The sequence below is a fragment of the Acipenser ruthenus genome, chromosome 8, assembly GCF_902713425.1.
Source record: "Acipenser ruthenus chromosome 8, fAciRut3.2 maternal haplotype, whole genome shotgun sequence".
In the NCBI taxonomy this organism is placed as follows: Eukaryota; Metazoa; Chordata; class Actinopteri; order Acipenseriformes; family Acipenseridae; genus Acipenser; species Acipenser ruthenus.
In genome coordinates this window covers 41,030,905-41,050,832 of record NC_081196.1, presented here as the reverse complement: position 1 = coordinate 41,050,832, position 19,928 = coordinate 41,030,905, and the positions used below count along the sequence as shown (strand labels likewise).

The following is a 19,928-nucleotide window of genomic DNA, read 5'->3' as shown; positions in this document are numbered from 1 at the left end:
TTACATGTTTTAAAATTTTATTTGCATATCAAAACAAAATTGTGTGCATTCCAAGAATTAAAATCATTTCAACAACAAAAAATGGCACCCAATTCAAAGCATTTTACAGATCACAGGACCCCTTATTGTATTCAGATGTTAAGTGAGATCCCTGTAGTCACACCCTTGTTTTTCCCTCATTGACATGCAAGGTCTTTAGTGCCAGCAACAGGACCAAAGAAAGCCAAGACAGGTATGACGGACAGACAGCTCCTCCGTTGAGACAGTGTCAGTTGTTTTCATTAATTGTTGTAAAAAGGGGGCAGCACAATCATCTGTTTTTGTCCAATCATCACAATGCAACTTATTTTCTGTTACAAAGTTATAGAGCTAAAAGAAGTGAAAAAAAGAAGGCAATGCTTGTGGAATGTACAGTGCGTATTGGAAGAAGCGCTTTCATGATTCCGCTTTCTTTTCCTGTTCAATTGCTATAAAAAAAAAGATACATGTTAGTTCTGCAGAGATTAATAAACTTCTTGCAATGCATATCTTGACTTGTGAAATGAAAGCAGTTATTTGTATTGTGTTATTTAATGTACTACGTACTATGAAATACATTAACATTTTTTAACAATTGATATATATAAATATATATACAACATTTAGAAAATAACAGTTTTAGACAGATACAGTAATAGCAATTTGTATTGCACAATATACGTACTCTCTTTTGTGGGCAAGGGGTTTTTCTCATGAGTCTCCGTCTTCTTCAGCTTGGTCTTGTCGAAGCTTGTGACTTCAGTCAGGTTTGGTTTGTCATCCATATCTGCAGGGATCTTCAGACACAAAGGAAGAAAGCACATTTAGTGAGACATGCTACCTAGCCTCTAAAGAATTGCACGCTTGGCTGTTAACATTTATCATCATTGCCTCATCACTTATCCATTTAAAAAAAAAAAAAAAAATATATATATATATATATATATATATATATATATATATATATATATATATATATATATTACATTAACACTCCCTCCCACTGCCCTGATGACATCACACATAACAAAGAACACTACCTCGTTTTCCTTAAAACTATAATATTTTGCTGCATACATGCAATTAAAATTATTGATATATAATCTCAAGTGTTAATTTATTATGTATGAAGTTGAAAGCTCTGATGTTGGCAGACGGCACTATAACAACTGTCCTAAAATCTTACGCATAATCAGACTGCGCTCAATTTCAACCTTTCTATTTGTACAAAAAACGAATACTAAATTAACAAATAAACACTAATAATGAAAAAAATCTATTTGTCCATAACTACTTTTCTTATGACTCCCTTTTAATGTTGCGATGCAGTCATGAATTCTTCCTTACACACGCACACTTGCAAAACCGCGCTTAGCCCGCAGTCTGAGGAACAAGCACCAACCACCGCCCATATTTGACATCTTCCTTATCACGCAGGTTACAAAAATGCAACAAAGCCAGGATTGACACAGAAAGCTAATCTATTCATTCACCAGCTATACAATTTGACATTTGTAGGAAAAAAAAAATAATTTAAACTTTATCCAACGTTTATCCTAATACTTTACCAACCATTAGATTCAATGCAAAATTGCATACTTAAAATTTTGTTTTTAAAGAAAAAAGCATTGTCTTAAACTGGCATGTTTCCACACCAGCTATATTACCGAGTTACAGTAGCAATTAAAATATCGGTACAATCCATTCCTAGCCCCAGACAAAAAGTATGCAGGCAGCTGCAATAAATCGTTTGTCTTTTTTTTATGTGATGTCAAAGCAATATTTTTCCTAACACGTGAAGTATTATATCTTTTAATGCATAATGTTAGTCCATAAAGAATAAAAGCATCCTGTAGTGAACAATGATGAAAAAAATTAAAGAAATGTAGAAAGACAATAGTCTTTACTGCTCACCAGAATTTCACAAGCGTACGAAGAACAAATATCTTGCTGGGTGCAGCTGTGGACTGAAATCGGATGGCTGAAGAACAGTTATTATACTCTGAGATATGCAAATCAAACTGACATGACGTCAGTGTCAACTAAAAAATGCAACACGCAGCTCTTTAAATAATGAAATCCAAAAATATGTTTTCATATTTTTTAATGCAATATCATTCTTTAAAAATATAACACGATTTTAGTTAAGATATACACGTATATGTACATATATATATATAAAAAAAAACGTGTTGTATACTTGGACGCTTCATCATTTTCTTTTAAATCTTTTGCACAGCGACACCTGGTGGCTCTTTCGCCTATTGTCCTATTGTTTAAAAAATATATCCTGCATTTTAATATTTTAATAATAATAATAATAATAATAATAATAATAATAATAATAATAATAATAATAATAATTAACTTGAATAAATTATTCCAGAAGTGGCAAGCTATTTGATGTGCCACAACTTAGTAATCATCTTTGCAATAATTATAAAGTTGATCATTAGACACAAGCTTATAACACTGGTATTAACATAGCATTGCCGGAAATCAACATTTTGTGACTGGGTGAATACACCATGAATGACCACACTAAAGTGCTATACAGCCTTATTATGTTCTGCAGGGGAATGCATATCCCCACCACGAACATAGTGGAGGTACGTCACACTTTTACATATATCTAGTGAACCATTTGTCCATGATAAACTTGAAAAGGACATTCTTTAGTAGAAGTCATGATGTGTATCAGAATGTAGGAGTAGAGTGTGGGGAAAAGTTATAGAGGAGCGATATGTTGGTCTCCAAATAGGGAGCTGTTTATATCCTCTGTAACAGAGCAAAGAATAAATGTAGTCCTTGAAGTCATGGGAAGGACTACATGTCCCAGAAACCCTGGAGGGTTTTGAATATGGCCGATCAAGAATAAACCCACAGTTGGTTAATGCGGCACACTTGCAGCTAATTTACTTAATGCGACACACCTGCTGCTGATTAGTCAAGGTATTTAAACAGCTCAAAATCTGTGTGCTGAGATCTATAAAGGAAAGCAGGTATTATAGTTTGTGAAGTGTAAGTATCGGTAAACAGCTTAGCCGGCCGATTTTTAGTTCGAACTGAAACAAAGGTTTAGGTAGGACTCCAAAGGGGAGTAAGGATTTTGTTTTGTTCTGTTTTGTTTATGATTTCACACAGCATACCTCTTGTCAGAGGACGCTGTAATCAATAAAAGTACAGACATCGCCCTGTTTGAACTTGAAATACTGTTGTCTGCACTGGTTCATTTACACTAGAAGACAGAGGCCAAGATCCTGGAAAGTGGCAATAATATTACAAAATAAAGACCTTTGTCACAACGGTATTACAATTTTTTTTTAAAAAATGCTTACAGTACAGAGGGCCACTCATCTATAACTTAAAAGCACTCAGTCGAAAATACAAGGTAACATTTATACCAGCTTTATTTTATTAAATATTTACCTTGCTGTAGATAGCTCTGGAATTCCATAATTTTACTTGTAGATACTGTAGCTTCCGCAAACATAAATTATGCTAGAGAATTGGATTTGGATGCTACCTGAAAAACAACTGCAGTCAAAACAAAGCATTGTTTGTGAGGGTTTGTTTCCATATGGTAACCTTATAAAAACTTACCATATTAAATTACAGATAAGAAAGCTACTGTGTGGTCCAGGGGTTAAAGAAAAGGGCTTGTAACCAGAAGATCCCTGGTTTAAATCCCGGCTCAGCCACTGACTCATTGTGTGATCCTGAGCATGTCATTTAACCTCCTTGTGCTCTGTCTTTCGGGTGAGACGTAATTGTAAGTGACTCTGCAGCTGATGCATAGTTTACACACCCGAGTCTCTGTAAGTCGCGTCTGCTAAATAAACAAATAATAATAATAAATTGTTGTGCAAATTTACTATGGCAAAGCTTTAGAAGGAAAGGGTTGGAGGGCCTAGAAAAGACTCATAAAACAAAACTGCACTATAAAGGATGTATAGTTTGTCTAGCCATGACTGCAGAGCTTCACAATATAGAAAACACTACACCTATAATCAATGAAAAAATGCAGAACTCCTTTTGTGAGTAGGGCAATACAATACTGCTACTTATGTTTTGAGAAAGAAGATGTTATTGAAAATAAGTTATAAATTATGTAAAACTGGGATTTCACCTGAATGGATCTTTAGCTTATTAACAAATCATTAATTAGTATCTTTAGCGCTCCCAGAAATAGTCATGTTTAAGTACTGCCTCCAGAGGATTTCAAACAATGCAATTTTTTCTTCTTGCTACACTGCTAGAGAAATTGCAACTGAATAAATCACATCATTAGCAATATTATTGCTGCGCCTTTGTTAAAGACTCTGCATAGCACCACCTATTTCCTCCGTGGGTGTTAGGCTAATGGCAGTTGAAAAGCCCTAGGGAAAATAAACAAAGGAAAGCTTGTGCACTTAGCCAAAAAAAAACAACATCAATGTCATTCTTAAAGGAAAATCCAGCACACACATTATTCTTTCTTTAAACATTTATTTAAAAAATTATCTAAGCAGCCATAAAAACAGCCAACATTTTGATTGTAACATAGTTTTCAAGGGAGGCATGACATATTTCAATTAGACTTTTCAACTACTTTTAATATACACTTAGTTGTCACGAGTCTTCTGGCAGCTGTAAAAAGATATATCAAATAAAATATCACAAAGAGGGCAGTTATTTTTTCACTTATTTAACATCTACTGTTTAGAAAATTTAGAAAATCTACAAAGGTAAAGTTAAGCCTTAAATGGGCATGCCTGCCCTACTTTGGTGACATCTGAAAACCTTCATGGAGATATCCCAGTAAAGGGGGCAAAGGAAACTGACAACCATCTAAGATACAACAAGACAGATTACTTTCTGGATTGATTGTGTTAACCTTTTATTGCTAATTTATATTGACCACTGCTTGTGCACAAATAGGCATTAAAATGTTGACTTCAGTCAAGAAAACTAAACTCCTACTACAACTGCCTGCTTTTATATTTTGTTACATTGACAAATGTAGTATGAGACTGATGTTCTTCATTCAGTTTAGTGTAGTGTATAACCAAGACCAGCGGACACAGTTGAAAATGAAGTAGAGATAGTTAGTACATAGGGTAGGAGACACTTCTTTACACACAGAGTGGTGAGGGTATGGAACGTTCACCTAGCTGTGTCATTGATGCTAAAACACTGGGATCCTTTAAGATCCAAATTGACAAAGCTACTTGGAACCGGACACGCACTGTTGGACCGAACGGCTTGCTTTTATTTGTAAATGTTCATATTCTTATAAAGTACACGGTGCATATTTCAAAATGTATTCATCTCAACTGTAGGTTCCAACTATTGCAGGGGCAGGGAAACAGGTTGCACTGCTAGAAATTCGTTTTCCAGTATCCAAACAATCATTGCTCCAAAATGATGGATCGCTTGTCAAGGTATTTTGTGCTTTTGTGTCACTCTGCCACTGGTGTGAATAAGACCTTATTTGAAAAACATTATATTTATCAAAAAATGCCCTAGAGTTGCCTTTCATAGTGCCACCCTGCCTCTCCTGTGAATGCTCCCAGTGTGCATGGTTGAGTGCTCATTTCAAAACTTCAATACAACATGGTTCAATCTCTGAAGAGTTGCTTTAGGGAGTGCCCTGACTCTGGGGTCACTTCATTATAATACATGCAGGCTAAAATGGAAACAATGTAATTGTATTGGAAATCAGTTTCAACTAAGTCCCAGTCATTTTGATTCTCATGAACAGATGACAGGTTCCTGAACCTCCTAACTGGGGGCGGATGGGCTTAATTTATGAAAAAGGTTGAAGTACCTGTATTTGTATTACACTCCAGGACTGCCAAGTAGGTATATTCAGGCTCATATAAACACAGAATATTGCCAGTTTGGGGTCCCTTATCTGGGTTGGAAGAGTGAAATGTTTTCTAAAACTATTGACTGCTGCAATTTAAACATCCAAAAAACATATATACCAGGGCCCTGTTCACACTCAAGCCATTTCATAATGTTTTAGAAGGTACTTTGATCCAAAAAGTACGCCAAAAGCTTTGTGTTGTAGAGAAAATGTATAGTACTGTATGGGGGACCATTATGTTTGCGACACGGAATGCCAGTGATTTCACAGGTTCTGACATGTTACTTTCAGAATGGAATATCTTAATCACATCAAGAAAGGAGCAGCAACAGGCGGGCCCGACCGATATATATTCTCCGGTTATACAGGCTTACCAAAATACAGTATATGTTCTATAATTTATAAAACAGTATAGTTAAAGAAAATTAAAAAGCAGAATGTTTTTAGGCAAAATGTTACTGCTTTATCCAACAATAATGTTCCATTTCACAATGTCTTCTACTGATTGCAGCAGTAGTCTTAATCTTAAAGCTCTATTACAGCCTTTTGTTACACTGTTCATTTAACAGGAAATACCAAAACAGCTGGTACTTTAAGCAGGGGCTTATAAGGAAACAGCATAACCCATACAGGCCATCTTTGAGGCGTGCATTAACTTGCCTGCATTCCTGTTAGATTTTACACTTCTGTTTTTAGTGCAGTAACATCAATTAATATAATTTAGTACTCAGTTTTTTTGTCTTATTACACCCAGGAGCTCAAGAGCAGATGTCATCCTGGAGGACAAAGGCCAGCCCTAGAGTTTCTGCTTGAGCTCACCGCTGTATGCTGTAGCGCAGTGCGGAGAAGCAGTCCCAGATGATTTTGGTTCCCTATTCTGCAGGAAAGCCAGCCAGTAAAGCTGCCTGTGGAATTCCCAGCAAAAAACTTCATACAGCCAAGTCACAAACCTGTGCTCCTCTGACTGTATGACTTACCCTGCACACCACACAGACATGTCTATCAGGTAAGCCACTCAGGGACCCACATTTCTATTCAACTGTTATTCTTTCAAAATACCATTGCAAAATTAATTACATTGATATTCAACCTCTTCTGTAATTACAGATGTATTTAGAAAATGCGAATGCCATATTTCCTTCTTCTGTCTCGTTGATTGTTGGAGTTTTAATAATACTAATTATAATAATGCATATACCAGAATGCTGCCAGCTTCCTCATTCACACTGACACTCTGTTTAGTTGCTGTTATCCTCTGGGCTATGGCTCTGGGATATGACAGTTATTACAGTTAACCAGTCACATGGAGTGTTGTACATTCAAAATCTGGCTTTAAATTCAGTAAATGGTGTGAGTGAGGTTGTGTTCACAAAAATCCCCTTTAGATGGTAGAAATCACCTGAATTATTAGTATTTATTTATTTACTTTTGGAATCTCCAAAAAGACACAGATAGTTAGCTTTGATCATGTGTTACAGGCAGCAAAACTAGTGTGCTCAGATCCAGCATGCCTTGGTTTCTGTTATTCGTCTTCACATTTCCTTGTTTGCCATTACGATTCTATTTGTTTTCAGGTACTATAGATAATTCTTTGGAAGACCTTCAGCATATTTGGAACAAACCACAGAGAAATCTGCAATTCAGCAAAAAGCTCTTTCTTGTTGTAAACATGACTCAAGCAAACATGTATTGGCTTATTTAGTTTTGTAGAGTACTGAATTTTGGTATTGGCACAGAACAGGCCATTGAGAACACAATGATGCAATAACAAATAATCACTCATGTTTAATTAACTATGGCCAGAAATAAGGTCTCAGCTCACTAATTAAGCATATTATCACTGTGATGTTAACGCTCATAATTAATTAACCATGTGATATGCGCTGCAGATGTTGCTGATTCACCCAGAGTCAAATTCCCCAGTAATATCCACACTTCCAGGAGCATCTACACACAGTGTGTATGTTTCCTGAACATTTAGAATTGGATGACAACTCCTCCTATGGGCCAGGTTTTATTGTGTCACTGTGTTCCCTATGGCTTGTTCTATAGCAGTACTGAAATCCAGCACTTTATGCTGGTTCAAGCCAAGACTTAATGCCAGTTGTTTATACACCTATCACCTCTACATGTACAGACTGGTCACTATATTAAGAAGGGATGGACCATGAGTAGTGGGTAGAAATCCATTCTACTCCACAGCTTTTGGTTTATTGACGATATTGAATAAAGTAGTTTGAGATGATCCCCAGTACCTGAAGTGGGTATCGACCACTTGTGACACTTTTTAACGCAAGTTTTTGTTTTGTTTTGTTTAAAGCAACTTAATTAACAGCTAGCAGCTGTTAGATCTTTGCACTGTACAGTAAGTCATGTGGCAAGATTTCCTAATGTCATGTCTGCTTTATTCTCTAATAGTGTTTTCTAATATTTGTTTTTAAGTCTTGAAGTTTTTTATGGAATAAAAGGTAGCTGAAACACCAGTTTACACCATCCACACTGGACAATGTGAAGGAACCTGTAATGTATTTTTTAAAATATAATTATACAAAGTATATTGGCCAGCTATGTAAATGTGTGTCACAAACAGTGTATTTACAAACGTCTTTAATAAAAGTTAAAAAGTTAGATTTGCTTTAGCAAAAAAAAAAACAAAAAAAAAAAAAAACATTATTTTTTGTTTTATAACAAAACAATACATTTTGATTGAATTAATAGTCTCCCCAAACATTTAAAAAAAAAAAAAATTGGAATTCCCCTACTCACAGAAAATGAGGTAAAGTGCTATTGGCGACTAATGTCAACAACAATTTATCCTCATCATGCAACATAATGGGGTCTGTTTTAATGATCTAAACAGTAGCATATTTCAATAAGAACCCACATCACCTCCACAATTTCCCTGAATAGGAGGCTGTGTGGTCCAGTGGTTAAAGAAAAGGGCTTGTAACTAGGAGGTCGTTAGTTCAAATCCCACCTCAGCCACTGACTCATTGTATGACCCTGAGCAAGTCACTTAACCTCCTTGTGCTCCGTCTTTCGGGTGAGACGTAATTGTAAGTGACTCTGCAGCTGATGCATAGTTCACACACCCTAGTCGCTGTAAGACGCCTTGATAAAGGCGTCTGCTAAATAAACAAATAATAATTTGCATCTAAGTTTCTGAATTAAAAGCTTTACAGAGGATTGTATTTATTAAGCTACACTGACACCTTGTGGAATTTTGTGGATCTGCAGCCCTGTGTCCTCCATGTTGTTTGCAAATCTGAAAGCTTTCTGTTAGAGCCAGTGTGGAGTCTGTCTCATACCCTTGTCCACTAGGCTAATATTGAAGTAGCTATGTATGAACAAACAAACAAACAAACAAAAAAAATGCCAATATTATTTACTGTGCACACTCACTACTCTAGTGTATCAAACTTTACTATAAAATATGCTCCTAGCAGCTCAGCACAATATATTTTGTCAGGGAGAACACATGGCAATCATAGTAAACTAAAGGTAAATAGTGACATACACAAATTAATCAAAATGTTGTTGTTTATTTTATTTCCAATATAAAAAATATGTTTTAACCTTACTGAGCCATGAAGTAACCTGAATAGAGATTGTTATACAACACACGATTGTCCACTTTGATCACATTTCTCAGGCATTGCCAAAACCAGACTTCAGCATGGGGGTTCGTTGGCCATTCCAAGATGGAGCTTCTGCATAACCTTTTCCTTAGCCTCAGAAACTGAGAATGTTTTAACACAGGCTCCAGTAAAACAAGCACAATCACATCCACATTGTCATCCATTAATCTTTGGTGCGCCATGTAAAAGGCTATTCTAAAGTTCCCACTCTTCACATACCTGTCAGTCAGCACAAATACAGTCTTCCTGCTCTGTCGGATACTTTGAGAAAGGTTGTCTATGACAGGTACCCCTGGCTGCCAGTCCCTTTCTTCTAAACATATTAGCAAGGCCCTGTCTCTCTGGTCCTCTAACTTGACTCGGAGATTATTCAGAACCCAGTCTGATACGACTGGATCATTAGTATCATATGTAATAAAGACATCATAGACATTATCTGTTGATTCAAGGGGTCGGTAGCCCCTTACCTTTGCCTTAAAATAATGATAAAAATACCAAGCATCCCAGTAAAACAAATGTTTTATAACAGCTACCGCCATCGTGAACGTAATAACAAAGAACGAAAACAAACACAATATGGCTGATGTGATGTCGTTTTCACATTCAGAAGGGTCAAAGGTTATGATGCCCTTTCCTTTTCGATCTTCAGGTGTTTCACAGTTAACATCTGTGGCCAGACGTGGTATAGCAACATCGTTTGAATTTATCCACCAAATGAAATCCAAAATATCACAGGTGCACTGAAATGGGTTTCCTTCCAGATGTAATGTCTTCAGATAATTGTTTGGCCAAGATAGGAAGGTTGACTGGTTTATAAGCTTCAGGTCGTTGTGACTTAAATAAAGGTACTGAAGGCTACTTGCTTGTTGGAGAAAGCCATCCGACAGCTGAGTAATCTTGTTATGACTCAGGTCAAGTATTCTAAGAGTATTTGTGTAGCTGCTGAGCTTCTCAGTGACATATGTCAAACTATTATCTCCAAGTACTAGAACCTCAAGTTGGTTAAAATATGTGAGCTTCTCCCAGTCAAAAAGCTGGAGCCCATTACCAATTAAATAGAGCTCAGTTAAGTTAGATGGCAAATTACAATACACGTTGGATGGTATTCTTTTAAGTCTATTGTAGGATATATCAAGATGTGTTAAATTCAAAAGATTTTTGAAGAGTGTGATGTACCTGTTGTCATCTCCCTTCCATAAGATATCGAGTCGGTTGCCTTGGAATTTCAGCTCTTTTAGGGATATGCTGCTCAGCTCCTTGTTTGTTAAAGTAAAAATTTCATTCCAACTCAAGTTAAGCACTTTTAAAAACTGAAGGTTTTTTAGAAAACCCAGATTATGGGTGACTCCTGCCACAACAAAATAATGTGAATTGTAGCTTAGATCTAATACCTCCAGTTGCTGTAACTCTGAAAAAGCATAGTCATAGGCTAGGTCAATCTTATTATATGTAAGATCCAAGTACTTGAGGTTAGGAAGGTTGATAAACTCAGTGCCATTCAAAGCATCTGAAAACCCATTGCTTGAAAGATTAAGACATGAAATGTTTTCAAAGCCTTCAAACTGCTCAGGGGCGATAAAAAAAATGTTATTCAAAGATAGATCCAGTACTTGACCATAGACAAAGCACTCATGCTTAACAAGTAAATGAGATAAGTGGTAGTTACTCCCTGTATCGTCCTTATTGATATAGCTGCCATGATCCTTCACTGATGGTCTGCTTCCCTCATTAGCTGTCCCATAAAATAAGCCATTTCCTCTCGAATCAGGTGACAGCCTGTTCTCTGACAAATATATCAGTTTCAAATTAAAGAAATTTTGAAACTCTTTTAAGTTTGTGCGTTTGACAAAGTTTGTTCCCAGGTTCAGCACAGTTAGATTTGTTAGGTTGTAGAGGGAGCCCAGGTCACCCTGATCAATTTCTCTGAACACATATCCTTCAATATGTAAGATACGGAGAGACTCCAACTTCTTAAAATTGGAGGAAAGATTTAATTTCTGAGGATACTCCTTTATTTTGTAATTAAAGGATAAATCAAGCATTTCCACATGAGGTAAACTGTTTAAGAAGCCCCCTTGAGCTATTTCGCTCATTAAATAGTTGAAGGAAAGGAAGAGATGTTTGAGATTTGGGCAGTTTTCAAACCATGTGCTTTTTAGATATTTCAGAGAGTTCCCAGACAGATGCAGTGTTTGCAATTTCCTAAGATTCTGAAAAGCATTTGCATGTATATTAATTGGGGCTCCATTAGGGCAGGGCTCACAAGGGAAGGGAGCATTTTCACACCTGGGGCAATTGCCGGACAGGTCAAGAACTTGCAGTTCAGATAGACCCGACAAGTCATTTTCACGAATCAACTGTATTTTATTTGAACTGAGATAAAGTTTCACTAAAGAAGATGGCAGGTTTCTAGGGACTTGGGATAAGCTGTTGTAGGACAGTGATAAGTCATTTAAATTGATAAGGTGTGAGAAGCTTCCATTCTCTATGTAAAGTGAACCATTGCAGGGATTCCAATAGTAACAGTTTTTGTTTATAGAGATTTCTGTAAGATTTGGCACACCCGAAAAGTTCTTTTTACTGACTGACAATAAGCTGTTTGAATTTAAACTTAATATTCTCAGTCCAGATGGGAGACCGTCTGGCATCTGATGAAGAAAATTACCATCCAGAAACAACACCTGTAGTTTTGTCAAAGAGGAGAAAGTCCCTTTTGAAATATGTTTCCCTTTTTGTTGAAGGCTCCAGTTGAGGCTTATATTGATGAGGTTACTCAAATTGTGGAAAGACAGATTCGAGAGGAGTATTTCGTTTTGTGAAAGTTTCAGGCTAGTAGCATTCCAGGTAATGCCTTTAGGCACTTCCCTTAGTCTCCGAGCACTGCAGTCAAAATGAATCAACGTGTTGTTATGTGTCACTTTGACATCGCACGGAAGTGTCCTGGAAACCCAGCTCAGTGCAAGGGGGTTAGAAGCAAACCAGCACAGAATCAGGGAGAAGAATATCTTGTGGGTGAGGACAGCTACCTAGCAAAGAAAAGAAAGAAAAAAATGGTTTCAACACAAAGTCAAAGACAACAGTAAGGCCATAGAAACTTAAATACAAATTGCTGTGGTTTGTTTTAATATTTTACTGTGAATTTTGCAGAACTCAACTTGTTCGGCAATCCTTGTAACTATTATCTGTAAATTTCTATCTCTCTGAGCACTCGAAATCGCTTTTGAGTACATCCAAGTGTGTTCACACTGCTCTTATTTTTCAGGCTTAATTTTTTTTTTTTGTCCAGGTGCTATGCCAAATAGTGTAATAGGAAAAAGAGTGTTGCATTTGTAGCTTTTTTTTCGCCATCTTTGAATCTTGTCTGCCAAAAACTGTCGCATTTCAATGGTTTTGTATTGAAATGTAACAATGAAAAAGTCAACGAAAGACCTGGTTTCTCTGGACAGTAGTATCTGTACTGAAGGCTACACTTCAGAACTTCAGATGAAAACAGTAACATTGCTGAGGACACTGTTGTTTTAAATGAAGCCTCTGCTCTGAACGTTACAGTAGCTACATCTTTCATTCTTGTAAGAACGTGTTGCTGAGTATCTTAAATTTATCTTAACTTTACAGCTATTATACTTTTTTTTTTTTTTTTAAATATAGATATATTTCTAAAAAAGTGCCAGTGAGAACTATTTTTGCATCCTCAGCACATGATTACACACATTGATAAACAGAGACAGTATCCTGCTCCCTACTGTACAATGTTCTCTTAAATTGGAGGAGGTAGGTAGGGTGTTACCTTTTGGGTGATTTGTCACGAAATGACCATTCGGTGAAATGGTAAACTCTAAATGGAAAGGTCACATGAAAGAAAATTTACTAGTTTAGACAGCAGTATGTACATATTCTACTGATTAATAATATTACATGTCTTCCTGATTTTGGTAAATCAAGTGGTAAGGGTTTCACAACACAGCAGTTGTTTAAATTGTATTAGAAATTAAACAGCTTCAAAGGTCCATGTATCTGTTTTCGCATGTATACATTCTGAAGAAATTAATTTAAGACCTGATACAGGTTCACAAAGTGAAGCACATCACTGGTATGCAATTCAATACCTAGTGTATCTAATACAGCATTTTAAAATATTTGTATGAATAAAATGTATTTTGATTTGATAGGTAATGTGACGGCCTTGGTCCCGCCTACCAAGGGAATAAGTAGCTGCTCCGTGGAGATCACGTTCTCTTTTATATCGAACCCACAAATGCGAGTGATGCGACCTCGCAAGGTTTGTTGGTCGTCTTCTCTTTCAGGGAACCGGGGTTACATCTGTAACATATCGTTCCCTTTCAATTCGAAGACGACCAACAGCAATCATTTTGTGAAAGTATATCAAAGTCGTTGCAAGGGAGTGTGGGTGGAGACAGCATACTAATGTATGTGGTGTTGAGTGTGCAACCTCAAGGACCCTTGTGCCTAATGAAGGCACTGCGGAATCTACCACGTTAAGTTGGTAGAACCTGGTGAATGTATGCATAGTAGCCCAACTAGCCGCAGTACAAATATCAGTCAGTGCGGCTCCTCTAAAGGGGGCCCATGACGTAGCCACTCCTCTGGTGGAGTGCGCAGCCACCCTCCCAGGTGGAGGTAGACTGGCATTGGTTGCTGCTTTGAGAGGGCTTGACTCAGGGTCCTTTCACCATGACAGACGAAGAGCTGGTCAGACTGCAACAGCACTCTCGTCCTATCCACATAACCTCTCAATGCCAGAAGCGGGCAAAGTGAGTTCAATCTCCAATCCTCCTCCGAAGACAAAGGAGGGAGATAGAATGCCTCTAATTCCACCGGTTGGTTTAAGTGGAAAGCCGTAACCACTTTAGGGAGGAAAGTGGGGTTCGTGTGTAACGACACCCTGTTTCCATCATCCCAAATAAGCATACAGGCACTGTGCACTGGCAGAGCCTGTAGCTCACTAACCCACATAGCAGAGATGATGGCTATCAAAAAGGCTGTCTTCATAGAAAGATATTTCAATTCTATGGAATGTATAGGCTCAAACGGGGCCTTAGGGAGAACCTCCAGTACCACGACTAGACTCCACTCGGGGAGGACTTCTTTTCTAGGAGGACGTAACTGCCAAGCACCCTTCAAAAAATGTGTCGCCAGGAAATGAGCGCCTGGGGACACCGAATCAATGGAGACATGGCATGCAGATATGACTGCTAGGTACACTTTCAGCATAGAGGGGTATCTACCCTCCTCTAGCAGGTCTTGCAAAAATTGTAAAATTATTGCTATAGGGCAATAGATGAGGTCATGACCTCTGGTAATACACCAATTTTGAAAAGACCTCCACTTATAGGCGTACAATGACCTTGTGGAGGGGGCCCTATTATTCTGCAGTGTACTAACAACTGCGTCTGAGAGTCCTAAGGTAGACAGTTGGAGTCTGCCCGGTTCTGAGTGTCAGAGAGTACCTCTGGCCTGACTGAGGAGATCCATGTGTAGCAAGGCACTGAGGCACCGAGGGCGTAAGCACCGAGGGTACTGGGCCGGGTGTCTAGTCTGGACTGCGTGCAGTCACACAACCGGAGCAGCGCATAGCTTACAGTGAAGTGGAGCACAGCCTACAGACAGTATAGTAAGAAAAAAAGAAAGAGACTTTTTAAAAAAATTAACACTAGAATTACCGGGCATATATATATACCTAGAACTACCGCAGCAATCTTTTTTACGTTATGTTATATTAAAATGCGTATAAAACTACTGCAGTGTTGTACGCTACGAAACTGTTCAGTGTCAAATGTAGTCAAAACAGCATGTTTATTTTAACAAACCAAACATAGTGCTTACCTTTAATTCCGATTTCCTCACTTGTATTTTCCAATAATTTCTTTGTAAATCTGTTTTCCTTCAGGATATTGTCTGTGACACAGTTTTTGCAGCCTGCTTGTTACACGCGAGGGAAACCTGTTACAACACGAGCACTGACACGAGACTTGGGGGTGGTGTTGGAAGGGCACTTATGATTGCAAATGCTGAGCTATAAAACAGTGGTTTTAGCAGCCCCAAGACGACTTTTGACATGCAGCGGGAGGTTACGACCCTCTGAAGCAATAGAGAATAGTGCCCGAGATTTGTTTGTTTGAAGTGTTTTCTGTTTACCCTTTTATTTTGTGCCTGAGTTCGACTCTGTTAGCTATTCAACGGTAACTGGTGTGTGTATATATATATATATATATATATATATATATATATATATATATATATATATATATATAATGTTATTTAAAATGTATTGAAATATATATATACACATATTTTAATACTTAAAATAATTGCCAGATACATATTTTAATACAGAATCAATTGTTTATTAGCCTATTTCATGTTATTTCTATTAAGTTAAGTATTTATTGTAAGAGGTTTTTAATAACATAGGCTACTTTATTAATAGGTCACAGCTGCTGAGTTGGCTAATATATACCACACAGTGAAGCACAACTTCAGCTACAACAGTACAGACTCAGTTTCAGCTTTTAGTGGCGACAACACACGTCAACTATGGTGTCCATCGCAAAACAAATGAAGCGACAGCCGAAACAGGTTCTCAGTAGAGCTTATCAAAAGTGAGCTCCTTGTGAGCCTCTATTTTGATGTGGGGTGTGCAGACTTCCACTCCTTGATCATGGAGGACAAACCTCTCCTTGCTGCTGCAAGAAGCAACCAAAAATATGCCTGGAAAAGGAAATAAAGAACTTAATGGCTGCCAATAAAGATTCAATATATGTTGGTACCATCCATGTTAGGACACAACAGCATTGTTATTAGCTCATCATAAGCAATTTATAAATCAGTAATAATTTCTACTTTACTAACAATTTCTAAATTCACATATCTTAGCCATTTTGACAACCAATTCTGATTCTTACAAACTCAGGCTGAGAATTTAGCAGAATTTGTATATGCAGAGAGTTTACGAAGATCAATATATCTTTTTTTTTAATTTATCTTTAGCCTTATGCAGCAAATTCACTCTGTCATGTGACTTCCTGTCAGCAGAAATTTCATCGGGAACCAGGGCAGGTTGCATGTCCACTGCTTATTTTGAAATGTGCAATAGCTTTGTGGTATTTATTTTAAAGAGGAAATTTATTTTAAAAAGGAACTTGTAATTCCACATAGTTCTATTTTTCAGTGATATTTGTTTTTCATTGATATTTATTAAATGTGTGTGAAATCCTGACATTTGTTTGAATTGCCAAAAATCTACAAAAGTGCCCTGGAACTAATGTTATATATAATAAATGTTTTTGGCCAATAGAAAACGTAAAAAGCCTATGATGCTTTCATTTGTCAAAATATCTTAAAATACATTAACTAATAATTATGTTTTAAGAGTTCTACTTTATCTGCGAGAGTTAAAAAATAAAAATGTGTGTGTGGGGGGGGGGGGGGGGGGGGGGGTTGGGGGCACAGGTGTTGTGTGGCGTTGCGTTAGGGTCTGTTCCTTATTTTTGAGGTCATGAGGCGGCAACCCTACCTGTAGCTATTCAAAACAAACGCGAAGCTCTCAAGTTCTGCAGCACTAACCCAAACCCACTGTTTTTACTATGACAGTCAAAATGACAGCTGCAGTAGTGCTAGGTATAACGTATTATATCTCCATAAGTTTCTGCGACCCTGGGTCTACTGATGGTTTGAGATGTTTAATATATATATTTAGGCAAAGTCAAAAACGCACAGGTGCCTAGCTGCCAAATCAGTGGAGAAAAATGCATTTAAAAAACGTGATGCGCCAAAAAGACTGCTCCGGTAGTTCTAGTGTTAAGACCCAAAGCACCAAGGTGGGTGGGTCAGTATCCGTGGAATCTACTCGGCAGTGGGGCTGGAATCAGGCCCAGTGGAGGAAGCACACTTTGGTTTTTTTTGTTTGTTTTGTTTTTTTTAAACTGTAAAGCAGTGAAGACAACACACACTCACACACACAGCAGAAGCTGAAGGGTAGTTTTTTTTTGTTTTTTTTTTTAAGCAAAAGAGAACGTGATCTCCGCGGAGTGACTACTTATTCCCTCGGTAGGCGGAACCGAGGACTTCACTCCCCGGAGGGGCCTATCGGCAGCACTGACATAAAATGCTCAGTAAATACCTGACTTGTGGCAGGCATATCCCAAATACCCCAAAAGTATTGTTGTTGGTTGTCTTCGAATTGAAAGGAAATTATACACAATTTTAAATGTTTCTACTTCCATTTATTGCAGAGTTCAATAACAAATAATACAGTTTACAGTTAGCTGTATGATGCAGTTAAGTATACTGTAGTATACTGCAGTTATTCAGTACTAGAATGCCATATTCAGCAGCATTTACTATATGTTATGGGTATAGAGAATGCAGTCTTCTCAATACTAGCAGTAATTTATCAAATACGTAAGATTTTTGTGTGCATTTTTTTGTCTCTGGATTTTTGTCTCAGTACCATGCTTCACATAAAATGTATCATCACACGTAATGTATCCATAGGATTTCAGCATTTCTAATTAAACAACCCCTCATAGATGTTTCTGTAATACACATGCTACCCAAGTAAATTGAGCTGTGTACAGTAGAACAGAGACATGAAGTGCCCTATTGTTTTATATGGTATAATTAACTTTTTTTTAAACCTGCAGTTCATTGTATTTTGCAAAAAAAAAAAAAAAATGACAATATTGTCAACTTATCATTTCAAAGCAGATATACTGTGATACTAATGTGTGTTTTTATGCATCCAATAGTTCCACGTTCCTTTAAATAAACTGCAGAGTTAGCACATCATTTTCTTTGGAAACAGGAAGCATAGATTTACTTCTCCAATTTCATCTGCACAGTCAAACTTATATGATATGTTAGTGATAAAAATATTCAATCTGGCTAAGAGAGAAACATTCACTTTAGCACAGAGTCATAAACAATATTCCCTTCCTGTGCGCATGCAGTAGTTTGCACTGATATATTCCAAACACTAGCAATCTGAAGCTGATCTGTCCACTTTATTTAATTAGTTTGCCCTATCACATTATGCAGATGTACACAGATATACAGATAATACAAATATTCAGTCAGGACCACTCATGTGATTTAAACAACATTTTATTAGAGGAAAAAACAGACAAGCAAGCAAGCATCACATAATTTTAACTTGCTTGGTTTTGGCCGTCAGCCTTGCCTTTCTGGGCACTTGGTACTCTTTTAATATTTTAATTTTAGGCTTTTGGATTCAAAGTCAGGTTAGGATTAAAATGCTTAAGAACCGACATTATTTGGACATGGTTCTGCCAATGTCAGTTTTATTATGGACTGATTTACAGTATTTGCATCTGTTTTCCGTAGCTGAAAAACAGAAAGATAAAAGACATAAATCAATAACACAAAAATGGATTTACAAAGCTACATGCATACTTCTTGTGACTTTCCGCTGTATCATTCAGAGGGTGTGACATATTCAGGAATCTACAAACTTACTGAACCTTGAAGTAACCTGAATAGAGATTGTTATACATCACACGCTTGTCCACTTTGATCACATTTCTCAGGCATTGCCAAAACCAGACTTCAGCATGGGGGTTCGTTGGCCATTCCAAGATGGAGCTTCTGCATAACCTTTTCCTTAGCCTCAGAAACTGAGAATGTTGTAACACAGGCTCCAGTAAAACAAACACAATCACATCCACATTGTCATCCATTAATCTTTGGTGCGCCATGTAAAAGGCTATTCTAAAGTTCCCACTCTTCACATACCTGTCAGTCAGCACAAATACAGTCTTCCTGCTCTGTCGGATACTTTGAGAAAGGTTGTCTATGACAGGTACCCCTGGCTGCCAGTCCCTTTCTTCTAAACATATTAGCAAGGCCCTGTCTCTCTGGTCCTCTAACTTGACTCGGAGATTATTCAGAACCCAGTCTGATACGACTGGATCATTAGTATCATATGTAATAAAGACATCATAGACATTATCTGTTGATTCAAGGGATTGGTAGCCCCTTACCTTTGCCTTAAAATAATGATAAAAATACCAAGCATCCCAGTAAAACAAATGTTTTATAACAGCTACCGCCGTCGTGAATGTAATAACAAAGAACGAAAACAAACACAATATGGCTGATGTGATGTCGTTTTCACATTCAGAAGGGTCAAAGGTTATGATGCCCTTTCCTTTTCGATCTTCAGGCGTTCCACATTTGACATCTGTGGCCAGACGTGGTATAGCAACATCGTTTGAATTTATCCACCAAATGAAATCCAAAATATCACAGGTGCACTGAAATGGGTTTCCTTCCAGATGTAATGTCTTCAGATAATTGTTTGGCCCAGATAGGAAGGTTGACTGGTTTATAAGCTTCAGGTCGTTGTGACTTAAATAAAGGTACTGAAGGCTACTTGCTTGTTG

General features: G+C 37.4%; 1 protein-coding gene across 1 annotated transcript in view; it reads right to left on the bottom strand.

Annotated features, from left to right (window-relative positions):
- The window catches only part of LOC117406516 (toll-like receptor 8), a 27,543-nt gene continuing 7,615 nt past the window's right edge, over window positions 1–19,928 (bottom strand). The window contains exons 2-5 of the mRNA XM_059029661.1: window positions 9,451–12,533; window positions 1,933–2,005; window positions 704–815; window positions 1–467 (exon numbers count right to left, since the gene is read on the bottom strand). Coding sequence (XP_058885644.1) covers window positions 436–467; window positions 704–815; window positions 1,933–2,005; window positions 9,451–12,533 — 3,300 coding nt within the window. The 3' untranslated portion in view covers window positions 1–435. The remainder of the gene's footprint in view (window positions 468–703; window positions 816–1,932; window positions 2,006–9,450; window positions 12,534–19,928) is intronic.